General features: G+C 46.1%; 2 protein-coding genes across 4 annotated transcripts in view; one reads left to right on the top strand and one right to left on the bottom strand.

The window, feature by feature from the left end:
* Window positions 1–10,726, bottom strand: part of Fbh1 (F-box DNA helicase 1) — a 62,167-nt gene extending 51,441 nt beyond the window's left edge. For both annotated transcript variants that reach the window (XM_029557149.1, XM_008855047.1), the window contains exon 1: window positions 10,615–10,726. Coding sequence is in view for 1 of the 2 variants with exons in the window: in XM_008855047.1 (XP_008853269.1) it covers window position 10,615 (1 nt within the window). In the remaining variant the exon portion in view is untranslated. The remainder of the gene's footprint in view (window positions 1–10,614) is intronic.
* A 246-nt stretch (window positions 10,727–10,972) lies between these two features.
* Window positions 10,973–20,618, top strand: Ankrd16 (ankyrin repeat domain 16). 2 transcript variants are annotated; one of them, XM_008855046.3, is made up of 6 exons: window positions 10,974–12,083; window positions 13,452–13,672; window positions 14,802–14,844; window positions 17,396–17,504; window positions 18,043–18,204; window positions 20,471–20,614. In XM_008855046.3, exons 1-6 carry the CDS (start codon window positions 11,770–11,772, stop codon window positions 20,543–20,545), a joined length of 924 nt encoding a protein of 307 aa, XP_008853268.1. In that variant the 5' UTR covers window positions 10,974–11,769; the 3' UTR covers window positions 20,546–20,614. The 2 variants fall into 2 exon arrangements, with proteins under 2 accessions (XP_029413010.1, XP_008853268.1); XM_029557150.1 differs by lacking the exon at window positions 18,043–18,204 and having other exon boundaries at window positions 10,973–12,083; window positions 20,471–20,618.
* The last annotated feature ends 305 nt before the right edge of the window (window positions 20,619–20,923 follow it).

Here is a 20,923-nt window from a genome sequence, read left to right as displayed (position 1 = left end):
ATGTTAAAGCTGTAATGAAATGCTTCTTCTAATCATGTAGTTTTTTAAAAAAAATTGTTTTTTAAATTGAAAAAAAAAGTAAGCCAGGCGTGGTGGCGCATACCTGTAATCCCAGCACTTGGGAGGCAGAGGCAAGAGGATGTCTGTGAGTTCGAGGCCAGAGTTGTCTACACAGCAAATTCCAGGCCAGCTGGGGCTACAGGGAGACCCAGTCTTACACACACACACACACACACACACACACACACACACACACAAGCAAGACTTGAAATTCCACCTCTCCTATTCAAAGTGCTTCATATCACGATCAAAATCCAGTTACTACTTTGGCTGACAGAAGGTAAAGCTCAGAGGGGCTTCCCAGAGTGCAGACACCTCCAGGCCCTGCTCCAGATGCTTCCTGACACTGCTGGCTTCCAGCCTGCAAGACAACTGACCCTGAGATCCCAAACAAGAACCTCTGTGGACTGCTCAGTATTTCCACCTGCTGCCTGGCAGGCACGCAGTGGCCGTAATTGGAACCGAAGCTATTGGAGAACGGTTACCAACAGACAGAAGATACCTCACATGTACTGGCCTGGACAGGGAAAGCTTTCATGGATAAAACCACCGAGAAGTAAGATCAGCACTACTCAATTGAAATGAGCCAGGACCTTGGGGCCAGTCATAAGCTGAGTGTACAAAGTCAGACGATAGCTTCTGAGAGACAAGGAAGAGAAACACAGCCAATTATAATATTCAGCTCAGCTAAGAATTCTGATGTCCACCCAAATCTAGGCTATAATCTACAAGTTTAGAAATACAAAACAGAAGCTGATGGATTTCTACACATCCATAGGCTCGTATATGCAGTATCAGCCTTGGAACTTTATTTCTATAAAATATATAAGAATAGCTTCATCCCAACCAACCAAGTCTAAAAATGATAGCCTGAACTCAGACATGGATAATGACCATCAACTAGATGCTTTCGTCTTACGCCTAAGACTCAAAACCTGTGTTATACAAGGTAAGGAACTACTTAGTCTCCCTTTCCCACTGCTGTGCCCTCTGTACACAGCACTGTGCCACAAACAGTACGCATTATAGACGAGTATTTGTTCTCATTTTTTTTTTTGACAGGCCCCCTTAGAAGTCACTATGTGGACCAGGCTGGCCTCAATCTCACAGAGATCCACCTGCCTCTGCCTCCCAAGAGCTGGGATTCAAGGCACGAGCCACCATGCTGGGCGTTTGTTCCCCAAATTTTTATGCTGAAATCCTAAACACCAAAGTGATGCTGTTAAGTGTTGGGGACCCCTGCTGTTTAGGGTAGCAGTCTCCCCATGTCCAAATAGCCGCAAGCCGGCTCGGCGCAAATGGGGAGACTCCCCTTCTCAGCGGGGCGCCTTCTGCTCTCCTCCCTGACTTACTTTTGAAATGCCTGTCACAGATACATGCCCTCCAGCACAGAAACTACCAGGCTTTAATCAGGCATTGTCTGATAGCCTGAGAGAAGCCCACCGCCCTATGTAAATGAAGCATTCCAGGAGCACCTATCAGCTAAGGCTTTTCTACTGTCTCCACACTATAAATAATCCTAGTTTTACCCCAATAAAACTGGAGCTGAATCACTGAGATCTGAGCTGAGTCACTTGTCTGAAGCTGTAACACTAAATCCTGTGATCCAGTCTCCCCGGGGCGCTATCCTTCCCTCATCGACTCACGAAGACCCTGCCCTCGCCGTTTCTCGCACCTCCCCTCGTGACCTGGTTGGCCAACGGGTCTCGAACTTAGAGGGAGTGCACGGTGAAAATTGAAACGGAACCGACCGGGCAGCTGACAGCGGTCCTAGAGCCGCCAGCTCCGGTAGCAGAGACCCTCAGCAACGCAGTGAAACCCACGCACCCAAACAGCAGACGCGGCCACGGGACCCGCCACATTCCAGCGACATGTGGGAGACCGGCACCACACCCAGCAGCTGGCGCCCCGAGATCCCCGCACGCCCATAGTTAAGAGCTGGGACCAGGGACTAAAGCGATGGCTCCGAGTTGAGGGGACTTGGGTTCAGTTCCCAGCACCCACGAGTCAGTTAAGAATCATCCATAACTCCAGTCCCAGACTACCAGCTGCTGTCTTCTGACCCCTATGGGCACCGCACGCCCATAATGCACTTACATACATTTGCCTCCCCCCACTCCAGGGACCTCAAAGAAACTACACAGGACAGATAACAGCACAGTGTTCAATCTCAAAAAATACATTTTTTTAAAAGTTAAAAAAAAAAAGTTGGGACCAGCCAGGTATGATGGTACACATTTGTAATCCCAGCATTTGGGAGGTAGAGGCAAGAGGACTAGGAGTTCAAGACAAACCTTAGCTACAAAATGAGTTTGAATCCAGCCTGGACTACATGAAATCCTATCTTTAAAAAAAAAAAAGAAAAGAAAAAAGACTGAGACTCTTATAAAAGAAACCCCAGGGGTAAGGAATACAGCTAGAAATAAAGCAGTTGCCTACCATGTACAAGGATGTGGGTTCAAACCCAGCACCACAAAAACACAACAAGAAATCCCAGAGTGCTCCTTGCTGCTTCAGCTGCATGAGGACCCAATAAAAAGACATGTATTCATCAAGGGACTCATCCTCGACCAGACACCAGATAGCAAGTGTTTTGATCCTAGACATCCCAGCTTCTAGAACTATGAAGAACAAATGCCTGTTGCGTATCAGCTACCTGGTTTACAGCATGGTGTTGCAGCGACCTGAATGGACTAGACAGCACAGAGTAATGAAAGTGCGTCAGTGAAGAAAGGCGATGGCGAAGTAAAGTGGCACAGGACCCAAGCCTGGGCCACCAGGACTTACATGTGGAACTAGGCAAAGGCAGGCCTTTGCCCCCCCACTCCCCAGGGACCCCAAAGAACCTACACAGGACAGATAACATCACAGTGCTCAGTCTCAAAAGGAACTGCTATGGGAAAAAGACAGGAGTATACTTTTATTTCTATTTATTTCATAAAGTACATTTGGATCTAAAATGCTTGTTGAAAAGATTAAGCACTTGCAGAATGCTAACAAAGGCAAAGGACTCAGGGGGCTGGTGGGAGTGTGAGAACACAGTGCTCAGCTTAGGTCTGTACATCCCAGTGTGCTGGCATGAAGCCATCACTGGAAGGAGTGAAAGCTAAACAGTGGGGGAGGGGAGCACCTGGACTGGGAAAGCTGGCTTCTGTACACTTCTGAATACAAAACGGTGCATGTATTATACATTAGGCATGGTAGAACCACAGTCGTGACTTGCTTAGGAGGCAGAGCCTCATTTCCATTGGATTTACATATCAAAAATAACTTCTACCCTTAGCTAGTGGTGGGAAAACTAAACTGGATCTTAAGTGTCTGTAACACACTGACAGGGGAACCAGGAGGCCCGGTCTACATCCTCTGGGATCAAATCATTAGCTCCTGCTCAAAGCCTCAGAGGCAGGGTGGGGCTTCCAAAGCCAAGGGAAAGGAGGACTTAGCAGTAACACTATGCCAATAATATGCCGCTCTGAATTCACAGAATGAGACAAAACATGAGCACTCCCAACAGTCACGCTGAGGTTGACGGAACCCACCTGTGTCACCTGCGTCTCTACACCTGTGTCAAGCCTAGCACTAGAAATGGCAGAAGAATTACATGACTGACATACCAATCTGAGTGTCTCCTTAAAAGCCTAGAAGCCTGATTTCAAAAGCAGCGCTCGAAATAATTTTGGTTTTTGTTTGTTCGTTTGTTTTTTGAGACTACCAGCCCTGGCCTGGAACTCAGAGATCTGCCTGCCCCTTGTCTCCTGAGAGCTGGGATTAAAGGCATGCATCATTATGCCTGGCTTGTGTTCCTGATAATTTAACTACATTAAAATTCTAATTTTATTAGTAGGCCTCTGGAAAAAAAGCTTTAAATACAATTATTAAAATAAAGATGCTCAAATGCATAAAACTGTCCCCAAGTCACCCAAAGTTAATGGGATTGTTCCTTCCTCACACAGCAAGGGCACATCTACCTCAGTGAAAGGACATTTACTAAACAGTGGGGTAGCGGAGCACCTCCATTGGGAGAGTGCTCTGTGATACACACATCACAAGTGCTTGTGAGTCCTTTCAGAACAGTCCCAGGGGTACTCAAATCAACCCCTCCACGCCTACGTGGGAATTTCTATCCCACTTTCCAAACCTCTATCACAGTGACTAATAGGTACGTGACATATTCCTCAGTTGTTAGGACAGGGAAAAAAAGGGAATGTACAAAAACCATCTTGTCAAACACAAATTTGTTCAGTAAACCCATTCTATATTCCTTCTTATGGGACGGCTTTCCTTCAGTGCCTTCTCTCCATCCCCTCTCAAAGGTCCAGTCCAGCCCCTTGATACTCTGCACTAGACCTCTGCTTTAGCTTTGGCTCTGTGGACCACTGGCCCCTCAGCTTCCTGGTCTTGACTAATCTGACTTCAAGGCAGCCATTACCTGAAGTCTGGACATTGCCAATCATCAAAGCTCTTCATTTTGACCATGGTCTATTGCATCCTAGTCCACTCTGACCCAACGCTTTTCCCCAAGCAGGTCCCCTGACTGAGATGGACTTTTGTCAGCCTGCCTTAAACTGCGCACATTACCAACACGCTACTAAAAGCAAAGACTGTGTCATTATCACTTAACCCTCAAAACACTTAACATAGCACTGCAAATAACAGACCACTTACATACTTGCTGAATGAAAAGTATGTGACTATAATTCCCCAGTTCGCTTTCATTAGTTTGGCTTCACACATTGAAATCTTCATTGAAAAACAATTTATAGAATGAGTCACAGAGAGTGAATCCGAGTACTTCTAGAATTTGTGGTAAAGATGATTACTCTTAGTACAAACCCTCAGTACTTACCAGTTCTGGTGCAGTTGGTCCCATTTTAAGACTGGGTGCTAGCCAATGCAGAGAGCGAAAGAGGGTACCTGTGCCTCTTCTAGAACCCGCCCTACACACACCGAATTAAAAGGGAGGCTGAGTCCCCCGGATGTCCCTAGAACACGATGTGGCTTTGTGTTCTAAGGACATCTTGGAGAAGAATTTTCCTACCAGCCTGAGTACTTAGATGATTGCTTTAAAAAGAGACCCCTCCACTGAACACACACAAACTTCCATTAACTACCAGCACCTGGGAACTTTTTAGATTATTATGGGATTGAGAAATAAAGTTGAGGTAATCATTACATATTTGGATCTATTGGCTACTGTAACAAAATTTATGCTAACCATTCCAGGGTTGTTAGAAATGGACACCACATAATTTCCTTTCTCCCTCTATCTTTACTAATTAGAACTCATACTGAAAAGTCCCCTAGAACTTAGATTATAGATCTACACAGACAAGATGAAAATATAAACTGTTTAGAATTCCCAGAGAGACTGATTATTGCTAAATACTCTTTAAAAAAAAAAAGCTGGATATTGTGGCACACACCTTTAATTCCAGCACTTGAGAGGCAGAAGCAGGAGGCGCTCCATGAGACTGAGGCCAGCTTGGTCTACATAGCAAGTTCCAGGCCAGCTGGGGCTACTGCTGGGAGACCCCATCTCAAAACCAAACCAAACAAACAACAAAAATCAAGCCAACTTCCTGGTACAAGGTTCCTAATTAGAGATACTTGTAACACCAAACTTGACTTTGAACTCCTTCACTTCCCCATACACAGGGCGTGGGCTCTGGATGGCCTCTGAGATGCACAAGTACATCACAACAGAGTTCATTATTACAAGTCTGGAATGTGAAAAGTCTGGTGGCAGCCAAGGAAGCCTGACAGTCCGAGTTAGCACAGTGAACTGTGTTATCCCTGAGCTCTAGCACTGCAGAAGAGCAGAGCTAGGGAGCACTCACTGATACAACCATCGTGCATAGTTCTAAGATGCTTATAATCATTCTTTTTACATATACGTACTAAGGTGTGCCTCACAGAAATTATTTTGAACATATCTTCATCGTATTATTTATAGACAGCAATTATTTTCATGATGACAATTTAACGTCTTCCACTCGAAGCTTAAAGCTTTATATCAGATCTAGTGGGAAGGAAGAACAAGTACTTCCCCAACATCCTCCATAAATAGCTTCGTACATGACTGTTGTTAGTTAAGTGAGCAACTGCACACTATAGGACTGCTTCAGTTGACGCTCCCTCCCTTGGTTTAAAGGTCTCCGCTGTCCTGTGGCTCCTGAGGGCTTTACAGCATCTGCAGTCCTGCCCTATATTCATTCATCTGTAAAACACTCCACAGTTACCAGTTAAACTGGGGCCCAGGAAAAAAAAAAAAAAACCTGTTTAACACCACAGTGAGGCTCACAAGTACCCGCCCCAGAGGCGGAGGGACAGCTCTGCAGAGGACTGGAATTCGATTCCCAGCACCAATGATTGGCTCACAACTGCCTGTAAATCCAACTCCAGGGGATCTGAAACCTTCTTGTGGCCTCTGCAGGCACCGTATGGACATGCACACACAACACACACATAAACTAATTTTTTTGTCTCCCTGTAGCCCCAGCTTGCCTGGAATTCAGTATGTAGACCAAGCTGGCCTTGAACTCACAGAGATCCGCCTGCCTATGCCTCCCAAGTACTGGGAATAAAGTCATACACCACTACGTCAGGCCATAAACTAGGTTTTTAAAGTAACAGCACCTACAAAAACTTGGGTCTAGCATGCTTCCTGCACTAACACCCCTTGTATGTCCAGGAAACTTTAGTATGTCCAGGAAACTTTAAAGGAAGGTGAAAAACTCTGGTGAGTAGAACATGATGCATAACTAATCCCAGCACTCAGGAGTCTGAAGTTAGCCTGGGCTAAGAGTTGAATTCCTGTATCATTTCTTAAATCATTGTGATATAGCACAATCAAAGATATTTGATAACAAATATTCAGAAACATTAACTGTAAGAGAAACACCACTATACTATGGACTCAAAATGGAAAAACTTCAAAATATTTTGTCCCCACTTGAAAAGAAACAAACGCAGAAAGCAAAGACAGGCAACTCTAGCCCCACTCTCTGGTGTTTGCTCTTACTGCAAAGCCAGGGCCTGCCAGCCACCACATCCTGCTTCTCTAAACCCAAAGGACCACATCAGTTGGCCCCATCTTTTGGTGTAAGGGGAGGGTGGGGAAGTGGAACTGGAGCTTACAGAGGCAGAGGTCTCTGAGGAATCGGTCCCTGGGAACTGTCCCGCTCATGTTTGGAATCAGGCCTCACTGGGACCTGGTACTCACTGATTGGCTAAACTGGCTATCCCCAGTGCTGATGTTACAATGCATGCACTCCTATGTCTAGCTTTTTGTGGGGTGTTAAGGATCCGACTCAGGTCCCAGTCCAGCACTTCACCAACTGAACCATTCCCCAGCCCAGCAAGCTTCAATCTTTTGCAGTCACCTCTTACCTAGAAATACCTGCTATTTTCATAGGAACAGCATTGGTTTATTATAGCAAAGAAGAAAGAGCTGGCCGTTTATTCTATGTTCCTCGGAAACAATGACCAAAAAAAAAAAAAAAGATAACTACTGTCCAGAATGTATTTTTATGTTTGAAAGGCTTTTCCTATCATCCATTTATTTCTCAACCACTTCATATCTACCACATCCCAGATTCACTATAAACTCCAAGAGAGCTTTCTTTATGGTTTCCTTATTGTTAATGCTATTTTAGACATTGGAGAGTATACAAAAATAATAAGCTTGATCATAAGGCAGCTACCAAAACAAATACAAATTGCAAAACATACAGCAATCCAAGTGCTACATAAATACATGCACATAGGGCTGCGGCAGTAAATATAATTAGGATACTTGGAAGAAGCTTTATTAAAGAGTTGAGCCTTAAATGATGACTGCGAATCAGTTAAGCAGAAGAAACAATATGTGCAAAAAAAAGCAAAGGCACAGCAAGCATTGGGTGACAGAAAAGCTGCATTTCTTCAGGGAAAAATAAAGGCTCACTGACAGAATGACACTGGAGAATAACTTGGAACCAGAAACAATGAAGTTCCTCTAACATTCTGCTAAAGAAAGTCGCCTTTACTGCACAGGCAGTCCAGGCCCCCAGTCACAGAGGTCCTCTATCACACTGCTGAAGAAATGGGCCTTCAATGCCAGTGCAATTCAGACTATCACATTCCAAGCAGGGTGTGATTAAGCAGGGATGTTACACAATCAAATGTAGATAGACATGGAGATTGTCAGCAAAGCAAATCAGAAAACCATGGTATCAACCTACATCAGAGTTGGCGAACCCCGAGAGCAGAAATGGGACAGAAGGGGCGGGCGGAGAGGGCAGGTGCATCTACAAGGTGGTTCATAACTTGCCATTTTTTTTTCCAAGACTAAGAAAGATGAAAGAGGAAAAGCAAGTATAGTTGACCTTTCTTGTAGAACATTAAGAGAAATGATGTCACTAGCTACATTTAAGAGCAAAGGAGAAATAGCGTGTTCTAATATTTTTCCGAGAATGACAGAAAGACCTAACGCGTCAGTTTAGAAAGTAATTTTTCAAGTTTTCTTCTTGTGTTGTTTTGCTGGTGGTTTTAGCTTAATGTTTTTTTTGTTTGGTTTGGTTGAGACAGGGTCTCCCTGTAGCCCCAGCTGATCTAGAACTCACTATATAGACCAGGCTGGCCTTAATTTGACAGCGATCCCCCCCTGCTTCTGCCTTCCTACTGCCAGGATTAAAAGTGTGCACCATCACGCCTGGCTTGGTCTGGATTCTCTGAGGCAGGGTCTTGGAAAGTAGTCCAGGCTGGCCCTCAAACTCAAGTTCTCCCTGTCTCAACCTTTCAAGTGCTAGGATGACAAATGTGTGCCGCTTTGCCTAGCTCATTCTCTTTTTCAAGGTTTCTGGGGAATATCAGGTTAAGCTCTGGAAAGTTCTATAAGCTGTGAGATAGTACTCAAAAGGCATGTGAAGGACCACTGAGAATGCAAGACCTCAGATGCCTTGGTGGTAAGTTTCTAGAGTTAATTTCACAGCCAAAAGAGCAAAGATAGAATCTAAATGGAATCTAACAAAAGACAGCCTAGGAGAGACACAGAGAAGTAGGATTAACAAAAAAAAAAAAAAAAAAAAAAAAAAGGCCGGGCGTGGTGGCACACGCCTTTAATCCGAGCACTCGGCAGGCAGAGGCAAGCGGAAAGTTCGAGGCCAGCCTGGTCTACATAGTGAGTTCCAGGACAGCTGGGGCTACAAGGAGACCCTGTCTCAAAAAGACGGAAAAAAAAAAAAACAAAAAAACAGATGACAGCACTTCATCTGAAATTAGAATGCTGTATTCTAATCTGAAATTTTGCTGTATTCACAAGGCAGGAAACATGTTAAATGACCAGTACCCCAGCAACCACGTGACCACATGCTACAGATCGATGAAATACAGCACAGGAAAAAGAAGTCAGGTAGCAAACCCTAACTCCAATGACAGCTACATGTGCAGCCAGACAGGAAAGGCAGCCCAACTGGACAGAGGCGGAAAGAGGTTTAAGGCATACATGACGCCCCTCCCAGAAATCATAAGAACTGTGAGAGACTGACAAACATTACTATCTCATTACCCAAGAGACAGACCAAAGTAAACTCATAAAGCAGATGAGGCAGAACCTTATTTGGAACACTAAATAACTAATTGTCCTGATTTCAAATATTTCATCCTTTTGTTGAACCATGAGTCCCAATTTTATTTAAAGAACAGGGAAACTAGAACATAAGACAAGAGAAAGCAGAATCATGTGGAAAGACTAGATAGACCAGGGTAGCCTCCAACTCAAGGTCCTCCTGCCTCAACCTCCCAAGAGATGAGATGTACAAGCATACAGCACACGAAGTGGCACAGTTTGAAACTACCAGATGCTTCAACTTCCAGTTCGTGGTACCATCACTAGCTCCATTAGGCCTCAATTTCCCCACCTACAATTCCTAAGGGTTTGTTTGTAGACAGAACAATACCAGGTACCCTGTGAACAAGAGTGTGCCACAAATGCACAGAAACTCTCTTTAACCCTGACAGCAGCGACGTCCATTTCGCTCCCGCAAGAACTAAAAACACCATTAGGTTAAAAACCGAGTTCCTCATAAGAAATCCAATATAGCTTGTTCAGATCTCAAGGAGCCCTCCAAGGCCTTCTCACATCACCTTCATCATCATCTGTTCAGGTAAGGGGAGGGGGGGAGACTACCAATGAAAATCGGAGCAACCGGGGCAGCGTACAATGACTCGCCCAAGGTCAAAAACATTACAATGTAACATGCCAGGCTTGCCAGCAGCTCAGGCCACGTCTCGGGTGCCTCCTCCAGCAACCGGGTGGAAACCAGAACTGCCCCTTCCCGAGCCTCACAAAGCGCCGTGGGGGTGGGGGGCGGCCCGGCGGGAGCCTCCCGAGTACCCCAGCCTCCCTCCAAGCATCCAGCACCTGCCCACCGCGGGCGCGGCCGGCTCCCACACCCATCCCCAGCCCCGGCCCCATCCCCGAGGCCAGGAACCCGGAGCAGGGCCCCCAAGGTGAAGTTTGCCCTGCAGCAGGGCCCCGCCCGCAAGGCTCGCCGCGTCCCGAGTCTCACGCACTTCGGCGGTCCGCATCCCGACCCCGCAGCCGCCAGCTCCGTATCCAGCCCCGGGCCGCCCAGCCCGGTGTCTCCCCCACCAGCAAGCCCCTCCTCCCGCCGGCCACCGTGCAGAAACGGCTCCAGACTTCCTCCGTGAGCTCCGCCCTTTCTCAGCCAGGGACCAGCCAGCCGCAGATGACCGACGGATGTAGGAGCCAATCAAAACTCAGACTCGGAGGTGGGTCGCTAACAGAAGGCTCCTGAGACCAATTGGAATGCGAGGCGAAGGGGCGTGGCCCGTGAACCACGCCCCGTATGTGCTTCCGCTCGCGGGGAGGAGGCGAGGGAAACTTTCCCAGAGTTCCTTCGAGCTACCCCAGTTCCCGTGGGCTCAGGCGGCGGCAGGAGGCGCGGTGGGGGCTGGGGTCAGTAGCTAATTGGGTGAGGAGGGGGCGGAGCATCGTGACACTGCCCCATCCCCCGGGCAGCCCCCTAAGCATTGCTTTCGGGAGCCAGGGCAGCCCGAGACCCCGGCTCTGCAACCGAAGACACCGGCTCTGCAGTCCGAGGCCCCGGCTCTGCAACCGAAGACACCGGCTCTGCAGCCCGAGGCCCCGGCGTAAGCCGGTTACGAGCACTCGGTCGTGGACTGCTGACCACGCTCCGGCCTGGCTGCCTGCGGAGCTACTTCTGTCCAGCCAGGGTGCGAGTTCGGGCCTCTCGGGCCCCTCTATCCCACTTCAGGGCTTCGCCGTACAGCTGTGCACTCCAGGCCCTGACGTCTCCTGTCGCCGTATCCATCCCGCGCGAGGGGCAGCTTCAGGTCTTCAAATGCTCCCACCCACCCTAAGCTGCACAGGCTCCCAGAGCCCAGCCTCACCCCCCGTCCCCCCCCCCCCACGACTGCGCACACTCTGCACGCTCTAAAAAGAGCTGGCCATAAACGCTCTCATTAGCACCTGGCCGGTCCCCTGGGGAGTCATCACTCTACACGGGATTGTAACTTTCAAACCCCGGCCAAGAGGCATAAAAATGCTGGTGCACAGAACCGTCCCGGGGGCGGGGCATCCCGGAGGACGGTCACGTGTAGGAAGCGGAAGTCCATCTCTCATAGCAGTCAAGAAGGACTGGGGTGTTGGGTTCCTCCGACCTGCATCCGTCCTGGTCCAAGGTGATGGCTACACCTGGGGATCCACGGCGCCTCTGCAGGCTGGTGCGGGAGGGCCGGCTGTGGGCCCTGCAGGAGGAGCTCCGGGCGGCTGGAGGGTGCAGGGGGCTGGCTGGGGACACCCTGCTGCACTGTGCCGCCCGCCACGGGCGTCAGGGCATCCTAGCCTATCTAGCCGAAGTTTGGGGTATGGACATTGAGGCCGCCAACCGAGACTACAAGCGGCCTCTGCACGAGGCTGCCTCTATGGGCCACTACGACTGCGTCCGCTACCTCCTGGGCCGAGGAGCAGCGGTGGACTGTTTGAAGAAGGCAGACTGGTAGGTGGCAAGAGTCCAGAAAAGCACTGCATCTCCACTCCCCGAGCAGTCATAGATTTTCGTGTATTCCCTTGGTATGGCCCTTTGATACCATAACCTTCCTCACCTTCTAGTTCTCACAGCAACCTTCCTGCCCTCCTGGGGTTAGGTATTTGGTAGGGCAATCTCTTCCTGTTGTGATAGTATAGAATATAATCAATTGGAATGTAATCAGTGAATTCTACTACTCCTGTCCCCAGGATGTGATGTTTGGGGGGGACGACACATTTGGCTAAATTTGCGTCATTTTAATTGGCAGGGCTGCAATGGATAGATAACAGTTAATATGGTGCAGTTACACGTGCACTGAGTATTGAACTGTGCAGCTTTTTCGCATCCAGCCTTGCATAGCTACCAGCAGCACAATGCACATACTTTCCTTTCATACCAAATCGATCTCATTTGCTTGCTAGGTTGACATTCCTTTTAGTACTATGTCTGCTTCCTCAAAGTCTGTGAACCTCTTAAAGTGCAAATGCCTTCAAGTGATTCCAAATCTGTTGTCAAACACAGGGGCCAAGGACCTATACTGTTAATTTCAACACTCAGGAGCCAGCCAGATGGAGCTCTGTGAGACTGAGGCCAGCCTGGTCTACATAGCAAGTTCCAGGCCGGCTAGGACTACAGTGAGATCCTCTATCAAAAAATAAAAAACAAGGGCTGGAGAGATGGCTTAGCGGTCAAGAGCACTGACTGCTCTTGCAGAGGACCAGGGTTCAATTCCCAGCACCCACATGGCAGCTACAAACCATCCTTAACTCCAGCTCCAGGGGAATCCAAAGCCCTCTTCTGACCTCCGAGGCATTGCACAACATGGGTGCACTCACATACATGCAGGCAATACACTCATACACATAAAGTAAAAATAATAAAATATTTTTAAAAAGGATTTGGGAAACTAGCTTGGTGATAGCACACTTGCCTAGCATGTATGAGGCCCTGTTTGATTTCAGCCTGTCAAGGGAAAAAAAAGAGAGAGCCATATAATAAAATACATTCCCCCCCCTGTGGTGAGGCAGACTGGTTGAATTTTGAGCATCATCTGTGTTTTTTCTTAGTTTCTGAGTTCACTGCTTCGCTCATAAACAGTTTTTGTCCTCCAGCTAACCCACTCCTATGGTCCACATTCACAGTCATTCTCTTGTTAATTTCTCTTGACTCCCCAAAGCAGGCAGAGGGTGACAATCAAAGGTGTTTCCTGCCTCCCAGACCCCTGACTGCTCCAGGGTTTCCATCTATGTCAAGGATATGCATTTCCTGAAGGCCTGGCTGCTTGTTTCCTATGTCTCAGCTGCTCTCCATCTGACAGCTTGTCCTGGTTGGCCTTAGGACTCCTCTGATGATGGCTTGCACAAGGAAGAACCTCGAGGTGATCCAGGACCTTGTGGAACATGGCGCCAATCCACTCCTGAAGAACAAAGATGGTTGGAACAGTTTCCACATTGCCAGTCGAGAAGGCGACCCTAGGGTCCTCCAGTACTTGCTCACTGTCTGCCCAGATGTCTGGAAGACAGAGAGCAACATCAGAAGAACGCCTCTACACACCGCAGGTACGTCCTGCAGCTCTGCGGCAGGCACACCTGCTGTCTGCTGTATCCCAGCACTGCCTGCCTTAGTTGTCTTGTTCAAGTCACCTGCAGGGAAACAGAAAGCAAGGCACAAGAACACCTTGGGATCTCTGGGCAAGCATACCCCTTCCTACTTAGTTAATGCTAGTTCTGTTCCTTCTAAAGTATGAGACCTTGGGTAAAGAACTTAGTGTCTATCTCAAGCAAATGCTCTCATCAGCAAAAATCATCATCATAATTGCTCATGTGTAGAGCTGTCCTAGAGTCTAAATTAGGAAAAAGCAAAGTTGGCATGATGTCAATGAGCTCAAGAGTCCACAACAAGAAAAATGGAAAATAAGCCAGACAAAATGCTGCATGTCTGTAATCCTAGCACTTGAGGCTAAGGCAGCAGGATCACTGCAAGGTCAAGGCCAGCCTGGGCTATGTCGTAAAAATCCATCTCACCTCAAAAAAAATTTTTGAAAAATAATCTTTAGCCTTCTAGGTAGTACATTGAATTAGCATATCAAGCTTTGACTTTCTCTAAAACCTAATACCTGAACTATTATGTAGTCTAGATAACATGGTCCAGTTATTCTCTAGCCATAATTAAAATCCTTTCTAAAACTTTGCAGATATGTAGAGAAACACTCAGTTAGCTCATAAACTACTCTGCTAGCTGCCCCATCACACACACTCCCCAAGACACTCCCTTGAAGAGTCTAAATGGTTAGGATTGAGTGATCATTCACCCAAAATAAATGGAGGTCAGATAGTCAGAAGCTTTATTGTTGAGCATAGTTATCTTTAGTAAAAGGAGTAAATTCCTGGATATTTCATCATAGATCACTATTAAAATGTTTTTACAGTTTTCTAGACAGGAACTGACAGGCCTTTGAAATTCGCAGTATAAAAAATGGCAAGATAAATTTCAGATTGGAAGTGTACTGTGAAATTGCTCGTAAAGATAAGATGTATTTGTTTTGAAATATTTATTTATTTTGGGGGCTGGGAATGAAACCTAGGGTTGCATATGCTTGTCAGACGTACCACCTATGAATGACCTCCACAACCAAATGTGCTTCAAGTGTTCACTATAAAGTTCTAATTCTCAACTCTCTCCCCCCAGCGATGCATGGCTGTTTAGAAGCAATAAAGGTGCTTCTCAACAGGTAAGAACCACATGGCAAGGAGTTACGTTCCATGTTGAATAGGGAGGGCCAACAGAGTCAGCCTGACAGAAAGACAGACTGTACAAGCTGGTAGACCAGTGGACATTGAAAGGACTTGCAACATCCCTGTAAGTGTGTAATGGGGCCGGAGAGATGGCTCAGAGGTTAAGAGCCCTGGCTGATCTTGCAGAGGACCTGGGTTCAGTTCCCAGCACCCACATGGTGACTGATGACAATCCTTAACTCCAGTTCCAGGGGATCCAACACCGTCATCTGACCTCTGCACACATTGCACAACACCAGGGCACTTGCATACATGGAGACAAAACACTCCTAAATTTTAAAAAAAGGTTTTTTTAAGAAAAAAGTATATAGGGGCTGGAGAGATGGTCCTGCAGTTAAAAACACTGGCTACTCTTGCAGAAGACCTTTATACGGTTCCCAGCACCCACATGGTGGCTAACAACCAACCGAAACTCCAGTTCCAGGGGATCTGACGCCCCCTTCTGGCCTCCTCAGGCATTATACAACACAGGTTCACTTACATTCAGGCAATACACTCACACATAAAAAAATAATAATTTTTTTAAAAAATTTAAAAGAAAGAGTGTATAGCTGGGTGTGGTGGTGCACACCTTTAATTCCAGTGCTCAGGAGGCAGAGGAATGCAGATCTCTGTGAGATCAAGTTTAGCTTGGTCTCCATAGTGAATCCTAGGGATACAGTGAGATCCTGTCTCAAAAAAAATTTTTTTTTAGTTAATTAAAAAATTTTTTTTAAAGTGTGTAACAAGAAAACACAGTGTGCCTCTGAGTAAGGATCTCTGCACCATCTATTTCCAAGCTGTTGTTGGGCAGAATAACAGCTGCATGTGAGGCGCAAGAGAGCTTTTTACACCAGTTAAAACTGAAAGTTCAGGTTATGCTGGTCTAAATGGGAAAAAGAACATCTGGACAGAGTTTTGATTTTATTCTAAGCACACGAGATGCTTTTCAAAACTTTTAAGCCAAGGGTAGTAAGAAAGTAGCAGTTTTCAAAAATCATCATTCCCCCAGTGGCAAAATAGAAATGGACTGGGGACAGGATTCTCTGAAAGTCTGATAAGGCGGATGCAGTAAAACAGAAATGATGGCAGCTGGCCCAAGGAAATGACTATGGGGGTGGAGACGTGGGTTGGGAGGTCTGAAAGGCTGAACCAGCATAACTAAGTGAAGAATTTGATAACGGGTATGCAGCTCAGTGGTGCGTGCTTGCCTAACATAGGTGAGGCTGTGGAGTCCATCCCCAGCACCACAGAAAGTAAATAAAGGAGAGTAGGGGCATCAAGGATGGCTTTCAGGGTATGGCACCAGTGCCATTTGTCAAGACACTGAGCCCTGGAAGAGGAGCAGGTTTGGGGAGAAGGTTGCTAATTTCATTTTCTGCTAAGTTGAGTAGCTATAGGCCTGTGAGATGCCCAAGCGAACAGTTCAGGTAGGCAGAGACACGGACAGGCAGATGCAGCTGTCAACGATTGGCGTTGACAAACGATTGGCGGCTAGAAGTGGGAAAGATAACCTGGTTAGAGAAGAGCACTCAACCCTGGGCCCCAAACGTTGATATATCAAGAATTTACAGACCACAATGGAACATACATATTTTTCACTCAAGAAACATTTTTCAATCACCTTCATGCGTTAGACCTGTGTGATGAAGTAAAGCACAACCCTTCCTCTAGTGGAATCTGTAGGCTGATGTGGACAAGTATAGTTGAATAATTCCACAAATATCCTAGAATTACAAGGCTATATGCAGCCAAGGCACACTGTAATCCGAGCCCTCCAGAGACAGAGAGGTAGAACATGAATTCCAGGCCAGCCTGGGCTGCATGGCAAGACACCGTCTCAAAAAAAAAATTTTTTTTTTCTAGAATTGCCAACTGTAATACTGCAAAGGACAGGACAGTGTGCTGGGAGACAGCAGAAGTCCTGTAGCTTGAAGGTAATGAGGAAAGGCTTCTGATGATGTTCTGTACAGAATGTTCCAAGCAGAAGGCCCAATAGGCACTGAGGTAGGAAAAGGACTCAGCATTAGAAGACCAGGATGCAGGGCAGCACAGCATGCCCAGGTTAAGGAAACCTGGAGACTGGGTGTCATGTGCTTCTGTCCCTTGTAGTTCGAACTGGAATTTGAGATTTCATCTTCATGTAGTGGGGAGCAGTTGAGTATTTTAAGCAAGAGTGACTTTTATCCATTTACGTTTTGGAAAGTGGACCATGGCTGCTATGGAGAATAGTGGAGTAAGGCAGGGATCGAGGTGAGAAGAACATTAGGAGACCTGTTAACTTGTTTGTAAGGATGAAAGCAAGCGGATGAAGATGTTCTAAGTCACTGGGCTGCAGAATTAAGAGATTTAAATAATTCATTGAGAGAAGAGAAAGGCAAAGATGACTAAAAAGCTTCTAGCCTAAGATGCTGGAGAGGAGAATGTTATGCCAAATGGGATGGAGAGAGTTCAAAGAGGAGAAGACTCTAATGTTCTTAGCTCTTGTCATTTCGGATTTGGCTCTAGATGTCAGTATGAACCAGACTGTAGAGACAACTGTGGTGTTACACCCTTCATGGATGCAATTCAATGTGGTCACGTCAACATAGCCAAGCTGCTCCTCGAAAAACACCAGGTATGAATGTGGTTTTGTTTTTTCCTTTGGGTCTGACTAGAAGTTTTAGATCAGGAGATAAAGAGAATAATACATCATTATTCACATCCCGGCTTCAAACCCCAGCTCTTCCAAGTTGCTTCCAAATTTCTTGACCTTGAAGCATCAGTGCATCAGTGTTCTCATCTCTAAAATGGTAACAAAATTTAATTTCTTCAGAAGGTTCCTACAGGATTAAATAATGCTAGGGATGGACCTCAACAATAAAGTGCTTGCCTAGCATGCTCATGGCCCTGGATTTGATCCAGGGAGGATCCAGTCATGCAATGTACATAGAACACTTAGCAAATTAAGGATCCAGTAAATAGTAGCACTTTGATGGTAATAGCAGCAAATCGTCCCAACAGTACTGCCATTGACTCTTGACCACGTTTGGTTTGTGTCCTGTGAGAATCTTCTCAAAATATTCACAGACAACTAGGCTCCACTGAAACATCTGCAGGCTTATGGGTCCAGATCGCTCCACCTCTCACATACTTTGCTCTCTTCTGTCTGCTAGGCTTGCCCCTCAGCTGATGATAGCCTAGGAGCCCAGGCCCTGCACCGGGCAGCTGTCACTGGGCAAGATGAAGCCATCCGATTCTTGGTGTCTGATCTTGGCATTGATATAGATGTGAGAGCAAAGCCAACCCAGCTCACAGCACTTCACTATGCAGCTAAGGTCAGTTGGTTCTCATGACAGCGTTCTTCCTTAGGTTTAAAGGCCTTGCTGCACCAATGGCCAGCTCTGCAGTGGGTGTCTTTGACGCCGTCTCTATAAAGATTCCAATAGTCTCCTTAAATAGAAACCTAGTTTTTGTTTCTAGGCAAAAAATGGGGAGAGCTCTTAATTCTATGTAGTGCCTGGGCTTATGTGCTCTCCCAACTCCTATTTTTAGGAATAATGGTACTTAACACCATAAAGACCTTAACAGACGAAGGCCTTTTCAGTTACCTCCCAGTATGTGAAAGCAAATTCTAAAATTCCACTTTGGTTAAGTTAAAACTTGCATTAAAATAAATAAATAAATGGGGTGGTAGCGCATACCTTTAATCCCAGCACTGGGAGTTCGTGGGGACTAAGGTAGGCAGTCTTTCTGTGAGGTCAGGGCCAGCCTGGTCTGCATAGTGGATTCCAGCCTACCTAGGGTACAGGGAGACCCTGTCTCCAAAAAAAACCAAAAATAAATATGAGGCTGGAAAGATAGCTCAGTGGTTAAGAGCACTTGCTACTCTTGCAAAGGACCTGGGTTCAGTTCCCAACACTCATATAAGGGGTTCACAACTGCCTGTAACTCCAGCTCCAAGGGATTCAGTGCCGTTCCTGGGCACTTTCACATACATGTATATACACATAAATAGGTAAGCAATTTTTTTTTAATAGCCAGATGCGGTGGCACATGCCTTTAATCCCAGCACTCAGGAGGCAAAGGCAGGTAGATCTCTGTGAGTTCAAGGCCGGCCTGGTCTGCATAGTGAGTTCCAGTGAGTTGGGGCTACACAGCAAGACCCTGTCTCAAAAAAAAAAATTTTTAAAGAAGACCCTTGTATGAAATTGTTAGCTTTCTCTTATGCTGGATTTTAGAAGTTAACATCTCTTTGACTAGGGCAAGAAAATTGGATTTGCTGGTCTCTCCAATGTATAAAACATTAAAGATGTATGCAAGCATTTTATTAGGGGGAAAACTATTTTAAGTACAACAAGCTTCATATTCTGTGTCACTTAGAGGCCATGCGCCTTTACTTGGTTTTCTAGAAACAGGAGTAAATATTTTCTGATCCACTGCATCCCCCTATGGGTTTCTCTTGAATGCAGATGGGTAAGGACTCAGAGTAGACATGGGAACTGTGCTGGATAGCTTTAGTGTCAACTTGACACACCTGGGTTGAGGGAGCCTCAGTTGGAGAATTTCCTCCATAGGACTGGCCTGTGACCATGTCTGTGGGGCATTTTATTGATTGTTGTGTGATGTGGGAGGGTCCAGCCCACTGTGGATAGTGCCACCCCTAGGCAGGTGGGCCTGTGTTGCATAAAAAAGCAGGCTGAGCAGGGGCCAGGTGAGCAAGCCAGTAAATAGCATTCCTCCATGGCCTGTGCTCCAGCTCCTGCCTCCAGGTTCCTGCCCTGAGTTTCTACCTTGGGCTCCCTGATGAACTGTGACCTGGGAGATGTAAGATAAATAAACCCTTTCCTCCCAAAGTTGGTATTGGGCAGAGCATTTTGTCACAGCAAAGGAGAATCAAACCAGAACAGAGAGAAAAGCTGTTTCTCCATAGAAAGATTGAACCATATTCTAATGGGCTGGCTCACTAGACAAAGCATGGCTAAATGACTATAAATGATAAGGAGCCAGGAGGGTTTTCTTTATGAGAAGTTACAACCCTTTGTAGTTCCTCTAAGAGTACATATGCTTGGGAAATTTAGGAATTGTGAGTTCTACATGAATCCTAAGACTTTATACTGCTCACCTTGATAGAAACTTTTTTGTTAGGTAAATAATTTGGCATACAAAGGTGATCATCCATCCTGATAGTTGAATATTATGAAATATTTACTGATTTATGTTAGAATTGAGGGTGATGTGAATCTTCTTGAAGATATAAAAATTCAGGAGTTGGAGAGATGGGTCAGCAGTTAACAGATTGTATTGCTCTTGCAGAGAACCAGAGTTCGGTTCCCAAGACCCATGTCAGGCAGCTCCCAACTGCCTGTAACTCCAGCTCCAGAGGATACAGTGCCATCTTACAGGCCCCTGTACTCATGCACAAACCCACACAGACACACATATATAATTAAAAGTAAAATGAATCTTCTTTTAAAAAGGTATGAAAATTCAGTACTTGCAGTTGAATGCCTAAGGAAAAATACCTGATATGCATTAGAGAATGTGTTTTAAGGTCTGCTTTTGTCCTCATCATAGTGGTAATGGATTTATTTCAAAACTCAGGAAGGACAGACAAGCACAGTTCAAACTCTGTTATCCTTGGGTGCCGACATCAACTCTAAAGATGAAAGAAATTGATCAGGTATTACTACACATTTTAAAAAATATTTTATTTATTATTTTATGTGTATGAGTGTATTGCCTGTATGTATGTGAGTGCACCCATGTCGTGCAGTGTTGCGGAGGTTAGCAGAGGGCATTGGATTCCCCTGGAACTGGAGTTAAGGACGGTTCGTAGCCACCATGTGGGTGCTGTGAATCGAACCCAGGTCCTCTGCAAGAGCACTCAGTGCTCCTAACCTCTGAGCCGTCTCTCCAGCCCCGATACACACATTTTTATATTCAGATTATTGATTTGAGGCTGGGTGTGTAGCTCAGTGGTGAGCACTTGCCTAATGGGCACAAGGCCCTAGGTTCAACCCACAGCCCTGAAAACAAAACAACTTCTTCCTTAAA

This window comes from Nannospalax galili, unplaced genomic scaffold, assembly GCF_000622305.1.
Source record: "Nannospalax galili isolate Female #2095 unplaced genomic scaffold, S.galili_v1.0 scaffold4128, whole genome shotgun sequence".
Taxonomy (NCBI): Eukaryota; Metazoa; Chordata; class Mammalia; order Rodentia; family Spalacidae; genus Nannospalax; species Nannospalax galili.
The sequence above is the reverse complement of the archived record's forward strand: the minus strand, read 5'-3'. Positions and strand labels throughout refer to the sequence as shown.

Coding starts and splice junctions, on each gene's coding strand:
- Ankrd16 (XM_008855046.3), top strand. CDS start 11,770: ATGGCTACACCTGGGGATCCACGGCGCCTCTGCAGGCTGGTGCGGGAG. Junction 12,084..13,451: donor TGTTTGAAGAAGGCAGACTG/GTAGGTGGCAAG, acceptor GGTTGGCCTTAG/GACTCCTCTGATGATGGCTT. Junction 13,673..14,801: donor AACGCCTCTACACACCGCAG/GTACGTCCTGCA, acceptor CTCTCCCCCCAG/CGATGCATGGCTGTTTAGAA.